Below are 18171 nucleotides of genomic sequence, written 5' to 3' on the forward strand. Positions count from 1 at the left end.
CTAAATAGAAAAAGCTACATTATCAAACTCATGCATAATCACTTCATTGGTTGAAATAGATTATATATGCCTTTAGTTAGCATAGTGTTGTAAAACACATTATTTAGTACTAGCTATGAATAAGGGATTAACCAGATATAAAAGCACACTTGTCTTTGCAGGTTGGAGGATCAGCAGGTCCACAGGCTTGGTATACTTTGTCTTCTGGACATTCAACGGCTGTGGAATAGGAATACCACATATAATTTTGTTTTGAACAAAAAGCTCAACCTTCTCTGGAAAATCAATACATTGTCCACACATTACACATTTTTTTTTCTTTATAAATTTTTTTTCCTCGATTTTCTCCCTAATTTAGTCGTGTCCAATTCCTTCCCGTCACGAGGAGGGGCTCCAACATTAAGGCTACTTACTACCATTCAGCCAGGAGGGCCGAGGGCTGTCACGTGTTTCCTCCGAACCACATGACACCAGCCAACCTCTTTTTTTCGAACTGCTCGCTCACGCACCGTTGGGGGCGGCATAACACACTGGGAGGACAGTGCTATCCGCTCCCTTTGTGTGCACGAGCTAACAGACACCCCGAATGGCGTAGAGCTGTAATTAATGTGGGAGCACTAAGTACCTCTCATCCCTCCCCTCTAAGAGAGCTCGGCCAATTTAGCTCTCTTAAGACCTCCAGCTGTGAGAGGAATCACAACCAGCAATCTCTGGATTGATACAGTAGGGCGAGCACTTTACCACTGCACCATGCGGAGGCCCACACACATTACACATTTAATACAAAATGTAAGCTTATTATTTTTCCACATTATTTTCTCTATGTTTTGATATGAGTTGGATGATGGAATTTCATAAATTCCTGTATGTAGTCAGTGGGCTTACGGCAAAGATCAGTGTGGTCCCTCCAGTTTATGCAGATACCAAGCCGAGAGCAAGCTACTGCATAGGTCTGAAGACTGGAGCAGACTACAGCTGGGTTGCTCATATGACAACTGTCAAACTGGCAGCCAGTGATGTAGTTGTCAGGGGTAAGGTGAGGATGACACTCTTTAAACAACCTGGAAAAAAGTGAACAAGATTTCTATATTTTATGTGAAAGCACATTTTTAGCACATTTTTACTATATACCTTTTTAATAAAATTTAATACTCAAACCGTACATACAATTTTAATACAAATAAAAGCGTGTAAGAATAAAAGTGGAACCTAACAAAGTAGGTATAAGATGTAATACGCACTCGCTCTTCAGCAGCTCACACACTGGGTTGATTACACAAGGAGGTTTGGCAAGTTCAGGTGGTGGGGGCGGTTTGCATTTAGTATTGCCTTTAGCCTTCCAGTAATTTGCCATTACGGCACAGTCTTTTACAATTCCCCCCCCTGGTAGCATGCAGTCATCAGCCTGATTGTTGTTGCAGGTACCTGAAAAAATATAAAATTACAAACACAATTTCACATTGCCATTATCCACATATTATGCAATTATCTAACAATCTGAAGTTTAATGAAATATATTAATATAAATAAGATATAAACAAAAGAATGGCTCTTTCAAGAACTCGCTTTTTCAATGATATCTTTACGTTTCATACTTTGAAGGACCTGAAATTAAACTTTGGCAGTACTTACTGCAAGTATTTACCTAAAGTTAAACCTGAAATCAAAATGAGCAGAGGTAATGTTATAAGCTGTTAAGTAGCGCTTTTTCTTAGAGGTGGGCTATACACATCACACTATGAGCCAATCAACATAAACGTTTACTGTGTATATAGAAAATATGCAGAAGGCACAGAAACTATGTGGAGTATTAAAACTGAGCCTTCGAAGATGAATGGACAGATGAATGTATGTTTATTCTTTTAGCAGGAAGTTTAAAACAAGTTTGTTTCATATGTTCCAAAACTGTGGTGCTAATAAAAACTAGTAATGTGCAGTGCCACTAAGAGATAAAATAAGAGTCGTTATAGCAAACATATTTGCAGCAGTCCAATGTAAGGGCATAAAAAATACCCGAACTGAGACCCTGGTGAAATGCGCTAAAATGCCCCCCTGGCATGGATTGCTCCCTACATAATTTCTATAAAAAATATCTATTACAACATAATTTTATCGTGCAAAACTGGTTGCATAGAATTTAATGAAACTTTTGCAGTACTTAGATATCTAATTTCTTTGTATTATTAAGTTAGGCAGAGAGTTCTGCCTTACATAAAGATAAGCAGGCATGTATGAAATAATAATATCACTGATTACATTACAGTAAATCTGATCAGCTTATTTCTAGCTTTAACCTTATAACTATTTTGAGAAACTCTTTTCCGGTCAACAACAGGTACTTGTGCTAGCAGTAAAATAAAATAATCATGAATACCTATTGATGCCAATCTTAAATATAAATAGATAAGAATGTATCTTTTTTACTTTTTTATGTCATTTATTTAAATTCTTTATTTATCCATAATGGTTTCACTATGACCATGGACTCAACAAAAATTGGTAAAACAAATGGTTATTTTATTATAATACAACTGCATTTATATTAATATACCACAGTGCCCTTGTGTGTTGTTTCCAAAATGCTGGAATGGCAAGTTGACACTAAAACCAGTGACTCCAAACATTACCACAACTCTGAGCTGTGGAATCTCCAGGATTAAGTTTAACTGTGAGCTCACTACCCTCACACCACCTTGATAAAATGGTATGTTCAGAGCAGAATGATCCATTAAAGCCTGTATAAACAAAAGGGAGATAAGACATGCAGCAACTGGTTTAGCACAACCAATTCAAATTCTAATCTCTGAAAATATTTTTTCAACATTCTTGTCTGTGAAAAAAAAATTATAAATAAAATATACTTCTGTGTAGATGTTTTAGTGTTTAATCATACCTCCAGCTTGGCAGCTCCTATAAGGTTGTGGTTTTTTAATGTGATCACTTGATTGTTGTAGGACACGATGATAGCTCTTGGGCAGGACACAGATTCTCGGAGATCACACTTAACATTCTCAATGTAGATTTTTAAGTTGTGTTTAGGACTGATTTCTTCCATTAAAACATATGTACATTCTCCTTGATAACTATAGAACAGTCCATCAAATGTTTTATAGTGAGGATCACCCCAACCTTCACAAAAACCTAAAGGAAAAAGAAAAATGTTGGTGCTTATATTTCCTGCAAAATTTTTTTTTATTTGAATAATTTTATTGTGGCTATTTATTAGACAAGGGTTTTGTACTGTTCTTATTCCATACTGTTCTTATTTCACCACACGCATAGGTATTATTATTGAGCAAAGTGTATAAAGAAATTGTAATATATATATATATGATTTGTTTTATTTATTGGTCCTTGCCAGATGGTAGCAAGCTTTTTACTTACAGTCACAGGCAAGTTCTTTACAACAGTGATATTTGTCAGGAACTTGCACAGGTGGTTTTCCATTAGAACAAGTGATGTTTTGGAGGGGTGGACATTCATATGGAATTATCTCAACAGTATAGTCTTCAATGCACCTGGCCAGTGTGCAGTTACAGATCACAAATGTCTCATTTTCCTATTATAAGAAAAACATCACATTTTAATATTGGTCTATGCATCATATATAAAATTGTTTTGTTACATCAATATGTAAGTTTTTAGAGAATACTATATTTACATTTATATTTCTAGCATTTGGCAGACCCAATTATCCAGAGCAAGTTACACTTATCACATTAAACATATGAGCAGTTGAGGGTTAAGTGCCTTGCTCAAGGGCCCAACAGTGGCAGCATAGACCTTTTCAAAGAATTATCCACTGAGCTACCCCTGCTTTTATGATCCAAATGTACTTATAATTCACAATTGAGAGATGTTTATTAAACAATAATTTTCTGTATTTTTTATAAAAAAAATGCTTTCATGTTCTATCATCCAGACTTTGAATCTGATTTATTGTTTTTGAAGACATTAAAGTTGTTGATACTTACAGATACTCCCCATTTTGTGCAGTTTTTCAGAGGTGCTGATATAGAGGTAGCTAAAAAAGAAGTGTATATGGTGGTTAGGCTGGTTATAACTGTTATAAGTGTTTCACTTGTTGGTTCGGGTGTCATCAATGGAGTAGATGTTGCTTTAATAGCTGTTTTAGTTGAAGGTGGTGCAGTATGAGGAGATTCCTTTACCTGTTGTACTCGTTCTAGAAATTGAAGTCTTCGTCACCACTGGTGTAGCTGTTGCTTTGGAAGTTGTTCCACTGGTTGATGTTTGCAAAGTAAGAGGGGTTGTGCTGCTTTTACCTGTTAAACTTGATCCAGGAGTTGTAGTTGTTGTTACCACTGGTGTAATTGTTGCTTTCGGAGTTGTTCCACTTGCAGTTGTTTGCTGAGTTTGGGGGGTTGTACTGCCTTTACCTGTTGTACTCGTTCCAGAAATTGGAGTCTTTGTCACCACTGGTGTAATTGTTGCTTTGGAAGTGGTTCCACTGGTAGATGTTTGCAAAGTAAAAAGAGTTGTGCTGCCTTTACTTGTTGTACTTAATCCAGCAGTTGTAGTTGTTGTCAGTACTGGTGTAGCTGTTGCTTTGGCAGTTGTTCCACTGGTAGATGTTTGCAAAGTAAGAGGGGTTGTACTGCCTTTACCTGTCGTACTTGATCCTGGATTTGTCGTTGTTGTCACCACTGGTGTAGCTGTTGCTTTGGATGTTGTTCCACTGGTTGATGTTTGCAAAGTAAGAGGGGTTGTGCTGCCTCTACCTATTCTACTTGATCCAGGAGTTGTAGTTGTTATATTCACTGGTGAAGTTGTTGCTTTGGGAGTTTTTTCACTTGCAGATGTTTGCTGAGTTTGGGGTGTTGTATTGCCTTTACCTGTTGTACTCGATCCAGGAGTTGGAGTCTTTGTCACCACTGGTGTAGCTGTTGCTTTGGAAGTTGTTCCACTGGTTGATGTTTGCAAAGTAAGAGGGGTTGTGCTCCCTTTACCTGTTGAGCTTGATTCAGGAGTTATAGTTGTTGTCCCCACTGGTGTACTTGTTGCTTTCGGAGTTGTTCCACTTGCAGATGTTTGCTGAGTTTTGGGTGTTGTACTGCCTTTACCTGTTGTACTTGATCCAGAAATTGGAGTCTTTGTCACCACTGGTGTAATTGTTGCTTTGGAAGTGGTTCCACTGGTAGATGTTTGCAAAGTAAAAAGAGTTGTGCTGCCTTTACTTGTTGTACTTAATCCAGCAGTTGTAGTTGTTGTCAGCACTGGTGTAGCTGTTGCTTTGGCAGTTGTTCCACTGGTAGATGTTTGCAAAGTAAGAGGGGTTGTACTGCCTTTACCTGCCGTACTTGATCCTGAATTTGTCGTTGTTGTCACCACTGGTGTAGCTGTTGCTTTGGATGTTGTTCCACTGGTTGATGTTTGCAAAGTAAGAGGGGTTGTGCTGCCTCTACCTATTCTACTTGATCCAGGAGTTGTAGTTGTTATATTCACTGGTGAAGTTGTTGCTTTGGGAGTTTTTTCACTTGCAGATGTTTGCTGAGTTTGGGGTGTTGTATTGCCTTTACCTGTTGTACTCGATCCAGGAGTTGGAGTCTTTGTCACCACTGGTGTAGCTGTTGCTTTGGAAGTTGTTCCACTGGTTGATGTTTGCAAAGTAAGAGGGGTTGTGCTCCCTTTACCTGTTGAGCTTGATTCAGGAGTTATAGTTGTTGTCCCCACTGGTGTACTTGTTGCTTTCGGAGTTGTTCCACTTGCAGATGTTTGCTGAGTTGTGGGTGTTGTACTGCCTTTACCTGTTGTACTTGATCCAGAAATTGGAGTCTTTGTCACCACCGGTGTAATTGTTGCTTTGGAATTGCTTCCACTGGTAGATGTTTGCAAATTTAAAAGAGTTGTGCTGCCTTTACTTGTTGTACTTAATCCAGCAGTTGTAGTTGTTGTCAGCACTGGTGTAGCTGTTGCTTTGGCAGTTGTTCCACTGGTAGATGTTTGCAAAGTAAGAGGGGTTGTACTGCCTTTACCTGCCGTACTTGATCCTGGATTTGTCGTTGTTGTCACCACTGGTGTAGCTGTTGCTTTGGATGTTGTTCCACTGGTTGATGTTTGCAAAGTAAGAGGGGTTGTGCTGCCTCTACCTATTCTACTTGATCCAGGAGTTGTAGTTGTTATATTCACTGGTGAAGTTGTTGCTTTGGGAGTTTTTTCACTTGCAGATGTTTGCTGAGTTTGGGGTGTTGTATTGCCTTTACCTGTTGTACTCGATCCAGGAGTTGGAGTCTTTGTCACCACTGGTGTAGCTGTTGCTTTGGAAGTTGTTCCACTGGTTGATGTTTGCAAAGTAAGAGGGGTTGTGCTCCCTTTACCTGTTGAACTTGATCCAGGAATTATAGTTGTTGTCCTGACTGGTGTACTTGTTGCTTTGAAAGTTGTTTCACTGGTAGATGATTGCAGAGTAAGAGGCGTTGTGCTGCCTCTACCTATTGTACTTGATCCAGGAGTTGTAGTTGTTGTCACCGCTGGTGTACTTGTTGCTTTGGGAGGTTTTCCACTTGCAGGTGTTTGCTGAGTTGGGGGTGTTGTACTGCCTTTACCTGTTGTACTTGTTCCAGAAATTGGAGTCTTTGTCACCATTGGTGTGGTTGTTGCTTTCAAAGTTGTTCCACTGGTAGATGTTTGCAAAGTAAGAGGAGTTGTGCTGCCTTTACCTGTTGAACTTAATTCGGTAGTCATAGTTGTTGTCCCTACTGGTGTACTTGTTGCTTTGGAAGTGGTTCCACTAGTAGATGTTTGCAAAGTAAGAGAGGTTGTACTGCCTATACCTATTGTACTTGATCCAGGAGTTGCAGTTGTTGTCCCTACTGGTGTGGCTGTTGCTTTGGGAGTTGTTTCACTGGTAGATGATTGCAGAGTAAAAGGGATTGTAGTGCCTTTACCTGTTGTACTTGATCCAGGAGTTATAGTTCCTGTCCCCACTGGTGTAGTTGTTCCTTTGGGAGTTGTCTCACTGGTTGATGTTTGCTGAGTTTGGGGTGTTGTACTGCCTTTAGCTGTTGTAATTGATCCAGAAATTGGAGTCATTGTCACCACTGGAGTAATTGTTGCTTTGGAAGTGGTTCCACTGGTAGATGTTTGCAATGTAAAAGGGGTTGTGCTCCCTTTACCTGTTGAACTCGATCCAGGAGTTGAAGTCTTTGTCACCACTGTTGTAGCTGTTGCTTTAAAAGTGGTTTCACTTATAGATGTTTGCAAAGTAAGAGGGGTTGTGCCGCCTTTACCTGTTTTACTTGATCCAGGAGTTGTAGTTGTTGTCACCACTGGTGTAGTTGTTGCTTTGGGAGGTGTTCCACTTGCAGTTGTTTGCTGAGTTTGGGGGGTTGTACTGCCTTTACCTGTTGTACTCGTTCCAGAAATTGGAGTCTTTGTCACCATTGGTGTAGTTGTTGCTTTCAAAGTTGTTCCACTGGTAGATGTTTGCAAAGTAAGAGGGGTTGTGCTGCCTTTACCTGTTGAACTTGATTTGGGAGTCACAGTTGTTGTCCCTACTAGTGTACTTGTTTCTTTGGAAGTGGTTCCACTAGTAGATGTTTGCAAAGTAAGAGAGGTTGTACTGCCTATTCCTATTGTACTTGATCCAGGAGTTGCAGTTGTTGTCCCTACTGGTGTGGCTGTTGCTTTGGGAGTTGTTTCACTGGTAGATGATTGCAGAGTAAGAGGGGTTGTAGTGCCTTTACCTGGTGTACTTGATCCAGGAGTTATAGTTCCTGTCCCCACTGATTTAGTTGTTCCTTTGGGAGTTGTTCCACTTGCAGATGTTTGCTGAGTTTGGGGTGTTGTAGTGCCTTTACCTGTTGTACTCGATCCAGAAATTGACGTCTTTGTCACGATTGGTGTAGTTGTTGCTTTCAAAGTTGTTTCACTAGTAGATGTTCGCAGGGTAAAAGGGATTGTGCTGCCTTTACTTTCTGTACTTGATCCAGAAGTAGTAGTTATTGTCTCCTGTGCGCTACTTACAGGGGTCCCTACTAAAGTAACTACTACCATAGTTGTTGGTTTGGGAATTGTTCCACTAGTAGACGTTTGCACAGAAGTGGGTGTTGTACTGCCTTCACCTGTTGTAATTGATTGAGAAGTTAACGCTGTTGTCACTATTGATCCAGGAGTTGTAGCTGCTGGTGTATTTGGTGTTATGGACATAATTTGAGAGGTTGTTCCACTTGCAGATGTTTGCTGAGTTTGGGGTGTTGTACTGCTTTTACCTGTTGTACTTGAGCCAGTAATTGGAGTCTTTTTCACCACTTGTGTAGTTGTTGCTTCGGAAGTGGTTCCAATTGTAGATGTTTGCAGAGTAAGAGGTGTTGTACTGCCTTTACCTGTTGAACTTGATCCAGCAATTATAGTTGTTGTATTCACCGGTGTAGTTGTTGCATTGGGAGTTTTTTCACTTGCAAATGTTTGCAAAGTAAGAGGGGTTGTGCCGCCTTTACCTGTTGTACTTGATTCAGGAGTTGTAGTTGTTGTCACCACTGGTGTAGTTGTTGCTTTGGGAGGTGTTCCACTTGCAGTTGTTTGCTGAGTTTGGGGTGTTGTACTGCCTTTACCTGTTGTACTCGTTGCAGAAATTGGAGTCTTTGTCACCATTGGTGTAGTTGTTGCTTTCAAAGTTGTTCCACTGGTAGATGTTTGCAAAGTAAGAGGGGTTGTGCTGCCTTTACCTGTTGAACTTGATTCGGTAGTCATAGTTGTTGTCCCTACTTGTGTACTTGTTGCTTTGGAAGTGGTTCCACTAGTAGATGTTTGCAAAGTAAGAGAGGATGTACTGCCTATACCTATTGTACTTGATCCAGGAGTTGCAGTTGTTGTCCCTACTGGTGTGGCTGTTGCTTTGGGAGTTGTTCCACTGGTTGATGTTTGCAAAGTAAGAGGGGTTGTGCTCCCTTTACCTGTTGAGCTTGATTCAGGAGTTATAGTTGTTGTCCCCACTGGTGTACTTGTTGCCTTGGAAGTGATTTCAATTGTAGATGTTTGCAAAGTAAGAGGGGTTGTACTGCCTTTACCTGCTGTACTTGATCTAGGAGTTGTAGTTGTTGTCCCCACTGGTGTAGTTGTTGCTTTGGGAGTTGTTTCACTGCTAGATGTTTGTAGAGTAAATTGAGTTGTACTGCCTTCAGTTGCTGTACTTGATCCAGGAGTTGTGGTTTTCACCATTGGTGTCGCTGTAGCTGGTGGTGTATTTGTTAGTACGGCACTAGTGGTGGCTGTCACTGTATTAGGCAGTATATCTGTTATACTTGATACCTGAGTAGTGGTTGGTGTAGAACAACCTCTACAACAGAGTACTCTAATTTCATAATCAAAACATTTGTATGGTCGTAGTGTCTGTTTTTTCTTCTCACACACTAAACCAAATGAAACATTGCACTGCACAACCTGACCTGTACTTTGTAAAAAATTTTCTAGAGATATATTAGTTTGATTTACAGCCCTGCACTCAATGCCCTTTGGATGTTCACAAATCACAAATGTTTCTAAATCATTTCCCTCTCCTTCTGTTGGGTTATAAACATTGGTCCAGTTTGACCATTCACATATAGTGCATGGTGTACTTGTAGTAGGTCCTGAGGCTGTTGTACTGCCTTTACCTGTTGTACTTGATCCAGGAGTTGTAGTTGTTGTCACCACTTGTGTAGCTGTTGCTTTGGAAGATGATCCACTGGTAGATGTTTGGAGAGAAAGAGGGGTTGTACTGATTTTACCTGCTGTACTTGATCCAGGAGCTATAGGTGTTGTTACCACTGGTATAGTTGTTGCTTTGGTCGTTCCAGTGGTGGATGTTTGCAGAGTTTGAGGTGTTGTACTGCCTTTATCAGTTGTCCTTGATACAGAAGTTGAAGTTGTTGTCACCACTGTTGTCCTTGATATTCGAGTAGTGGTTGGTGAAGAAAAACATTCTATTAAAAATATAGATATATTACATTACTTTACCTGTTAAATGTATTTTATTTATACTTGTACTTTTATACAGTGAAAGCTTGGATTACAAGTAATTTGATCTGCGAGTGTTTTGAAAGATGAGCAAAATTTTGTAATAAATTCTTGATATATACAAGTACTTTATTACACATGCACTTTGCCAATGGTTCTTCTCTCTCTTGTGCTGTGGGATTGTGGGTAATTTTTTTCTATGCAATCGTATAGTCAATATCCATGCGTGCATGTTCTATTTTATGTGTGGGCACGTAAAGCGTTTTTTAAATTTTGTGTCCAAGTGTAGTGACTGTTCTTAACTGTACTTCAACAATAGCCCCCAAGAAAAAAAAGATGTTAAAAAGGCTGTAGCAGTGATTCCACTAGTGTGTGTGTGAAAAAAAGTCATCCTACACAGTAGGATGCACAAAGAAAATGCATGCACTAAGATCCAGCAGGGGAGAGGATTACCCACATTTCTGCAGTGCAAGAGAGAAAAAAAAAACATTGGCTAAGTTGTGTTCACGTGACTCTTAGCATCAAAACAAGAAGCGCATACGTGATACATGATACTTGCTTCTCATAAACCAAGATTTGTTTGTTTTTTAAGTCAAAATTTATTGAAAATCTTTGCTCGTCTTGCAGAATACTCGCAAACGTGTTACTCACAATCCGAGATTTCACTGTATTATGAACAAATTATGTTTGCAATCCAAGGTTTAACTGTACTTTTAATTGACACAACTCAGTGAAATGAAAGGATCAAATTAAAATTCAGAAGCAGCATTTCCTACATGATATTTCTACTTTCTATTGGGCTTTATCTTTCATATTTGTTTAAAATAACTAGAATATAATGAGTAAAAAAGAATATTTAGCAAACTATTTCCCTTTGGTGCATATGAGTATAAACTTACTCTGTATCTAAAAAAAAAATAGAATATCATGGGAATGTTTTACCCATTTATTTCAAAAGGTGAAACTCTAGTATATTCTAGACTAGTGTAAGTACCCATCGTTGACAGGAAAAGAGTGTTTAGAAATAGTTGGTTAAAGCTAAAAATTTGCAGATCAGCTTTAATGTATCAATGATATTATTATTTCAGGTTGAAGCCCACATACATGTATGCCTTTCTTTATGTATGGCAGAACTCTCTGCCTAACTTATTAATCATATAATAAAATTTTGTAAGGTTGAGTATCATACAGTTTGTTTACATTAAGTTATACTTCTTGCATCGTTAACCAAATGCAGTCCCTGTTCAGTAATCTCAGATGATAAATAAAAAAATTGATCCGATGAAGATTAAGTTTTATCTTAAATTTACTCCAGCTCATTATTTTAGCATTGAAAATATTAAGTAATAGCTAAAAATATTTCAGTTTAGCTTTGCTAATATAAATTGGTGCAGATGTTTGTTTACATTCAGCAAGTAGCTTATTAGCAGCTTATTTTAAAGTAGATTGTTAGCTCTGGCATCTAACTGTTTAAAACATCGCTTTTATTAAACCTTTTGATTTCACTTATGGTGCAGGTAAAACTTCAAACAGATATCCAAGGAAGGTAAAAGTTCCATTAAATTCTGTCCAGCCAGTTTTGTGTGATAAAATTATGTTGTAATAGATATTTTTTTATTGATATTGGGTATGGCGGGGGGGCAATCTGTGTCAGATGGGCATTTTCGCATGTAAAACTGGGATATGTTTGCTCTAATGCACCGTTTTTTATCTTATAGTGGCGCTTCACATTACTGTTTTTTATTAGCACCATAGTTTCAAAACATTCGAGGCAAACTGGTTTTAAACATCCGACAGGAAGAATAAACATACATTACTCTGTCTACTAATCTTTTCATACTTTACTTCTTAAGGAGTAAGCCATGCTGTGTCTGTTTCTTGAAGATTAATTTTTTTCTGTGTTTTCTCAATACTCTTTCTATACTGTACACAGTAAATTATCACATAGTTATTAGCTTTGTTAACAGCAAAATTGTGTGGTGGACAGTTCATGTGTGAAAATGATTCCCTATCATCCTAAGGCCACTATGCATAATTGGCTCTTTGCTTTGTGTGCTTCTTTTTATACCAAAGTCCAATATGTATCTTCCCTAAGAAATGGAAGTCTTTTTCCCGATTATCCTCAAAACCAGTGGCCTTTACGGTATATGAGTCTTCATGACAGCTTTGTAGTCTAAATCTCTTAATTTCACTAAAAACATTAATATGTTTTTGGTGTTCATAACCCATTTTCAAATCTCCTTCATTGTTTTCTTTGCTTTATGTAGCCCAATAATTTGACCCTCCTCAAATGGTGCCTTTTTCTAAACAGATTTTGGCCGAAATTACAAAATTACGTTGCTAGATGAACAGTAAATAGCATAACACAACTATTAAGTTGTTTCTTCAAGGTCAACACAAAATGCTACTTTTAATGACTACTTCAGTTTTAAAATTATTTAACTGCTTGATAAGAAACATCTTTAGTACTTATTAGAGCGCCCTTTAGCTACTATTATTTAGCTATTTAGTTTACAGTATTATGACTCGCTGCAAATGTGATATTTAGCCAGATACCAGCTTCTAGTAGTGTTTCTAGGGGGTCTTATCCCTTTTCTCATTGGCAATGGCCTCTAGATCAGTAAGATTCTTGGGTTTGCATGCTGCAGCTCCTTTTTTTTATTGGCCACTCCAGAACCATCCAGAACTTCACCTATAACTAAGCCTTGTTGGAAGTATGCTTGGAGTTATTGTCCTATTGGAAGGCCCAGTTACACTGACTTGGGGTATAGTATGTCTTGGGCCTTCAGTGTTCAGTATGCACCTTATAGTACAGAGTGAAACTTCAGTGCCTGCCACCAACAAAAGTAGGTTGTTTCCTGTAGGTCATTTCTTGTAAAAGGAGGTCTTTCTGTAGGTCGTTTACAGTCAGTCAAGGTTTTTTTTTTAACACTAGCCTCCTTAGGAATCTGTTAGGAGCAGGTGATAGCCTTCTTTTTCTACCATGTTCAGGTAGTGTCTACTGTTCCTTTAACTTTGAACTTGCAAAATAGGCTTCTTACTGTATTTCTAGAAACATTTAGTAACTTTGATATTTTTTCATATCCTTGTACTTGTTTGTGCAAGGCAATGATTTTTTCTCTTAACCTTATGGACAAGTCTCTTGATTTGCCTGTTTTGACATGCAGTCAAACATCTCCATCAACCAATCTCTAGAAAGTCCAGGTATTTGATGAGTTCTAAATCAAATACACCAGAGGCATCTAATTAGTTGCATGTTTGAGACAACACATGATTTACAATTTTGTGAGGGATTTTTTTTTTTTTTTTTCAGAAAATAATTCTAAGAGTGCAGGAATCAACTGTTGTAAGGTACTAATTTTGCCCCATCCCAAACCCCAAAAAATAAATAAATAAATAAATGGGGGTTAAATAATTTCAACTATATAGTTGCATCCTATCATGTGTGTGTGTGTGTGTGTGTGTGCTTACCAGGTTGGAGAAAACAGTTTTCACTTCCATCTTTACCACAGTAACTGGAAATAGGGATATACAATTAATATAGATTCAGTTATGTGTGCATTTTATACAGGTTTAAAACCTGCACAAGCAGTGACTGGTCATACCATAAATAGCATGGTATTTGAGTTGGTATGTACTCCCCAGGTTTATACTCTGTTCCATTGATGATGCATCCATTACATTTCTCAACACATATCTGATTCTTCTCATCAAAAATTGGCTTCTCCTCTGGACATTTGGGATAACATCCTGTATAAAAGACAGACTTTCAACATTTACAGCATTTGGCAGCCACCCTTATCTAGAGTGAATTATATTTTTCTTATCGTACATCTAAGCACCTAAGGGGTTAAGAGCCTTGCACGAGGGCCCAACACTGGCCAGAGCTAACATGCGAAATAGTGTATACTCCATTTTTTCTTAAGACAGATTATTTTTCTAACAAATATGTGACTTTTTATTTTTATGATATGGCTGTGATAATTTTGAGTCAAGTTAAAGCAGTAGCAATCCTATTGCTTGGGGGGATCTTACTGTTTTGAAGCTCATTGAAAGCTGAAGTCTAAAAGGCATAATTTGCTACTGGATGAGTGCAGTGAAAAAAAAAACAGGAGTTCAGGTTTTACATTGGAATTGATACGAAGTGTCAATATTTAATAAGCAAATCTTACAGACAGAAATAGTTTATTTAAATAACTAGGACTGGATGTAGACTCACCCTCCACGTTAGGTAAAAGATTGGTGCAATTGTCACTGGGGTTGAGGCAGGTTTTGTAGCATGGTGTGTGACAGGGGCTGTAGTGCCATGTGCATTCATGTTGGTGATTATAGTAGTCACAAAACACAGCTTTTCGATGAAAATTACACAGAAATAAATCAATTTAGCATCCCAATATGGATTTTGTAAATCTTCAACTGTGTATGACTTAACTCTGTGGTGCATTGACTTGGTACTTCTCTTATGACACATTAATATTATATTTAGTATTATTTATTAATTTTATTTTGAGACAAAACCTTTTGAGACAAAAACTGAGTTTAAGGGTTTATGTTTGCAAACAATGAAAAATAATGTTCCTTATAATAACCTATATTATATTTTTTTGTGTTATTTATGATCATATGGAGAGGTATATGTATAAAAAGTAAGCAAAGTAAAGTAAATTGTATGTAAACTACTTACTATTTCTACTTTATTGCTACTTTCTTTTTAGTAAATGGCATTAACTCACTTATAGCAGTTATGAAATTGATAAATAGACACATAGGTATTAGGTATTGTAGGTGAAAGAAGGCTTACGACAGATCTCTGGGGTTCTCCAGGCCACACAGACGCCTGCTTCATTACAGGCTTGTGCATAAGCTGCCACAGCAGTGCAAAAACATTCACAGTCGCCACCAGTGTCACATGAGCATGAATCTTTTACACAGTTTTCAAAGTATGGGGTCCATTCCACCTGTACATAAATGTATTTTTTTGAAATCCACTTAATGTGATTCTCAGTTTTAATGGAGATTACAAATTATGTAATGAAAATAATGGCATTACAATAGAAAAATTTGCTTGACTGTACCTTATTGTGGCAGTCTTTAAAAGTGTCAGATTTAATAATGCTACACTGCAGCTTTGCCCAAGTGTGGCGGTTAGGTGTTTTAAAACAGGGATCAAAGTCTGGCTTAGCGTCAGGGCAATGGCTTTGTACTTTCCAGCTGTTTACAAACTCCAGAACATCAGAAACATGCAGCAGGCCTTGAGTAATGAAGTCATCTTTGCCATTTCCATTGTAGTTTCCGCACAATCCACAAACCTCTCCCTAGAAAACAATTAGGTATATAAACCTTCACATTGTGATCAGTATAAAATTTTCTTGCTATTGTGATATATAAAATAAAGGAAACATTTCTGTTTGGAAACATGTTCTACTCACCATATGCTGGGGTTGAAGAATGATTCGGACTGTTGTTTTACGGTCCCACAAAACTGTTAAGCCAATATCAGATTCTATGACCAGGTAAAGACCCACATTCCTCACATTGAAGTTAATAGATAGGCTGGTTGCAGCCTCAATTTCTGTTATTTTACCATCACTTAACTCCAGCTCTGTTCTCTGTTAAAATTGACAAAAAATATTAATCACTTCATATAAATAGATAGATAGATAGATAGATAGATAGATAGATACCTATGGATGGACTGAAAATTTTGATACATTTTCAAAAGAAGAAAGAAGTATTACAAACTGAGTGAGTTCTTTGAGTCACAAGTGTGTTAATAAAAGCACACATCTAGCATTTGCAAAATGCTAGAAATCTACCCCCCCACCCCCCCCACACACACACACAGACACAGTTTTCCTACAGAACCTTATCATGGTGATGTATAACTGCTGAGGAAACTGCTGTGGAAGTCCAACAGACTGTTATGGCTTATTAACTGTCATGTTTGCCCAAACATTTAACCATGTAAAAAGAATAATATACAGTGAAACCTCGGATTGCGAGTAATGCGGTTTGCGAGTCTTCTGCATGGCGAGCAAAGATTTTCGGTTATTTTCGGTTTACGAGTACCGAGTATCATGTATTATGCATGCGCTTCTTGTTTTGACAGCGAGCGTCACGTGATCACAACTGAGCCAACGTTTTTTCTCTCTTTTTAAAGCAAAAGAAAGTCTCATTAGAAGGTTAAGCCTGTCCTTATGTGTGTGTGTGCGGGTAATTTGACACCGTGCTGATTCACTCTCTCTCTCTCTCTCTCTCTCACCTTTAGTGTTTGTGTGTGTGTGAAGCACCCTGTCTCTGCACAAACACACACACACACTTTGCTTTTCACAGAAACACTGCTCTGTCGCGATTCTTTTCAAAAAGAAAGTGCAGGTCCATTTGTTATTTTGTTTTACTTTACAGCGGTCATTCCATGAGTACTCTCACACGAGTGTCATTAGCGATGTTCCTTGCTGATGTTTCCAACAAAACAGTCTTTCTGTTAATGTATGTGTGTGTGTTTGTGTGAAATTCAAATAAGGGGGAAGAAAGGTTTACTGTGTAAGATGAGAAGAGGGAGACTGAAGGGGCTGAAAGTAAGAGTCTCCTCTTACTTTAGCTTCACACACATACACAAACACATACACACACACACACAGCACATGCACACACACACCCACACAGCACTTGCACGCATAGATGGAAACACTTATCAGGAGACATCTGTCAGGATTTTTTTTTAAAGGTAAAGTGCAGGTTAATTTGTTTTATTTTTACTTTATATTTTGTGTTAATTATTTTTATGTATTTACTTTTTTGGGCTGTGGAACGGATATTTTAAGTTTCTATTATTTTTTAGGGGAAAATTCAATTTGGTTTATGAGTGTTTTGGAATACTTCCTGCTTCCGGAACAAACTATGCTCATAATTCAAAAAGGTTCCACTGTATAGTGATTTTTCAATTGATTAAATTGCATTTGGCAGTAAAGGCTATAAATATGGAGCATTATTCAATAAAGACTTCTTTAGAAATAATTCAGTTGAATAATTCTATATACTACTCTATAGTATATACTGTCAGTATTTGTAGTCTTTGGCACCAATTGTGCAGTTTTATAATAAATCTGTTTGGAAAAATGTTTTGAGCATGTTGGAGATACTGCTACATTTTTTTAGGAAAATCTGAGCATCATACAGGCCTCTTTTCTTTAGCAAAACATTATGTTATATATTCTGGCATACAAACATTCTTTTGTAAATTTTTGTTTTTGTTTTGGTTGAAAATGTATTATTTAGAAATGATCTGAAATGTTTTTGCATAGGCTTTGCCAGGTCACACATTACACATTTATAAACTATAATTGATTAATAGAAATTGTACATACTCCCAATACAATCCGCACAGCTTTGGAACACGTAGTCCCTGTTGTCCCACATGGTACATTCTCTGTGATCACATGAAATGTTCCTGTCTTATTTCCACACTTGTCCTTTAAAACAATGAAAACAAGTACTGTATCATTAGAAGACATATGACATCAGGCATCAGGTTATTTAGGCCGAGCAGATTATTTGGCTACTTAACAGTAGATATATGCACCTGTGGTCAGCATTTCTAATCAGCTTATCAGACTGTGCTGAAATTATTTACAAGAAAGTACAAGATTAGATACCTGTAGAGCTATGTAACTACAGTCTCCACTAAAACCAAATCTTTGCTTATCGAAAGTCTTGTAATGTCCACTGCCATAGATTGTGCAGGTGCCAGGGCATTGTTTCTGAGTGCAATGCCATTTGCCATGTTTACAGATGCTGGAAAATAATAAAACAGACTGTTTAGACCTCTGTTTATTATAAACTTTTTAAACTGATTTGATAACTAACTTAACCTGAATGGAATTGAAAGAAGTACTATAAAGTAGACCTATGTCAGGTTGTACATTCATAAATAAAAAAATTTGTTTGAATGACCAGTTTGGGTCATAAAATACCCAAAACGTTTACACATAAAGAATAAAGCATTACAAGCGCATACCATGTGTTACACTCTTCTGGAATTTGAGAACCTGGAGCATAAAACTCATTGTTATGTTTGCAAGGGCAATCATGCTCCTTAACACAGGAACCACGACCATCATCAAGCAGACCTGTGGGACACTGACACCCTGACTCACAGTCTGCAAGATACTGAAAAGAGCATTGAGAAACAACATCAAAAAGTAAGACTGCTCTGTT

General features: G+C 37.7%; 1 protein-coding gene across 1 annotated transcript in view; it reads right to left on the bottom strand.

The window, feature by feature from the left end:
• The window catches only part of LOC128540808 (mucin-2-like), a 53238-nt gene that overhangs the window by 15066 nt on the left and 20001 nt on the right, over nt 1-18171 (bottom strand). The window contains exons 19-38 of the mRNA XM_053510794.1: nt 17972-18123; nt 17610-17748; nt 17322-17426; nt 15384-15563; nt 15030-15269; nt 14756-14912; nt 14174-14302; nt 13560-13704; nt 13426-13469; nt 5433-9233; nt 5196-5363; nt 4512-5120; nt 4170-4436; nt 3975-4024; nt 3385-3559; nt 2894-3141; nt 2552-2735; nt 1242-1425; nt 886-1061; nt 150-219 (exon numbers count right to left, since the gene is read on the bottom strand). Of these exons, the coding sequence (XP_053366769.1) occupies nt 150-219; nt 886-1061; nt 1242-1425; nt 2552-2735; nt 2894-3141; nt 3385-3559; nt 3975-4024; nt 4170-4436; nt 4512-5120; nt 5196-5363; nt 5433-9233; nt 13426-13469; nt 13560-13704; nt 14174-14302; nt 14756-14912; nt 15030-15269; nt 15384-15563; nt 17322-17426; nt 17610-17748; nt 17972-18123 (7223 nt within the window). The remainder of the gene's footprint in view (nt 1-149; nt 220-885; nt 1062-1241; nt 1426-2551; nt 2736-2893; nt 3142-3384; nt 3560-3974; nt 4025-4169; nt 4437-4511; nt 5121-5195; nt 5364-5432; nt 9234-13425; nt 13470-13559; nt 13705-14173; nt 14303-14755; nt 14913-15029; nt 15270-15383; nt 15564-17321; nt 17427-17609; nt 17749-17971; nt 18124-18171) is intronic.

This window comes from Clarias gariepinus, chromosome 2, assembly GCF_024256425.1.
Source record: "Clarias gariepinus isolate MV-2021 ecotype Netherlands chromosome 2, CGAR_prim_01v2, whole genome shotgun sequence".
Taxonomy (NCBI): Eukaryota; Metazoa; Chordata; class Actinopteri; order Siluriformes; family Clariidae; genus Clarias; species Clarias gariepinus.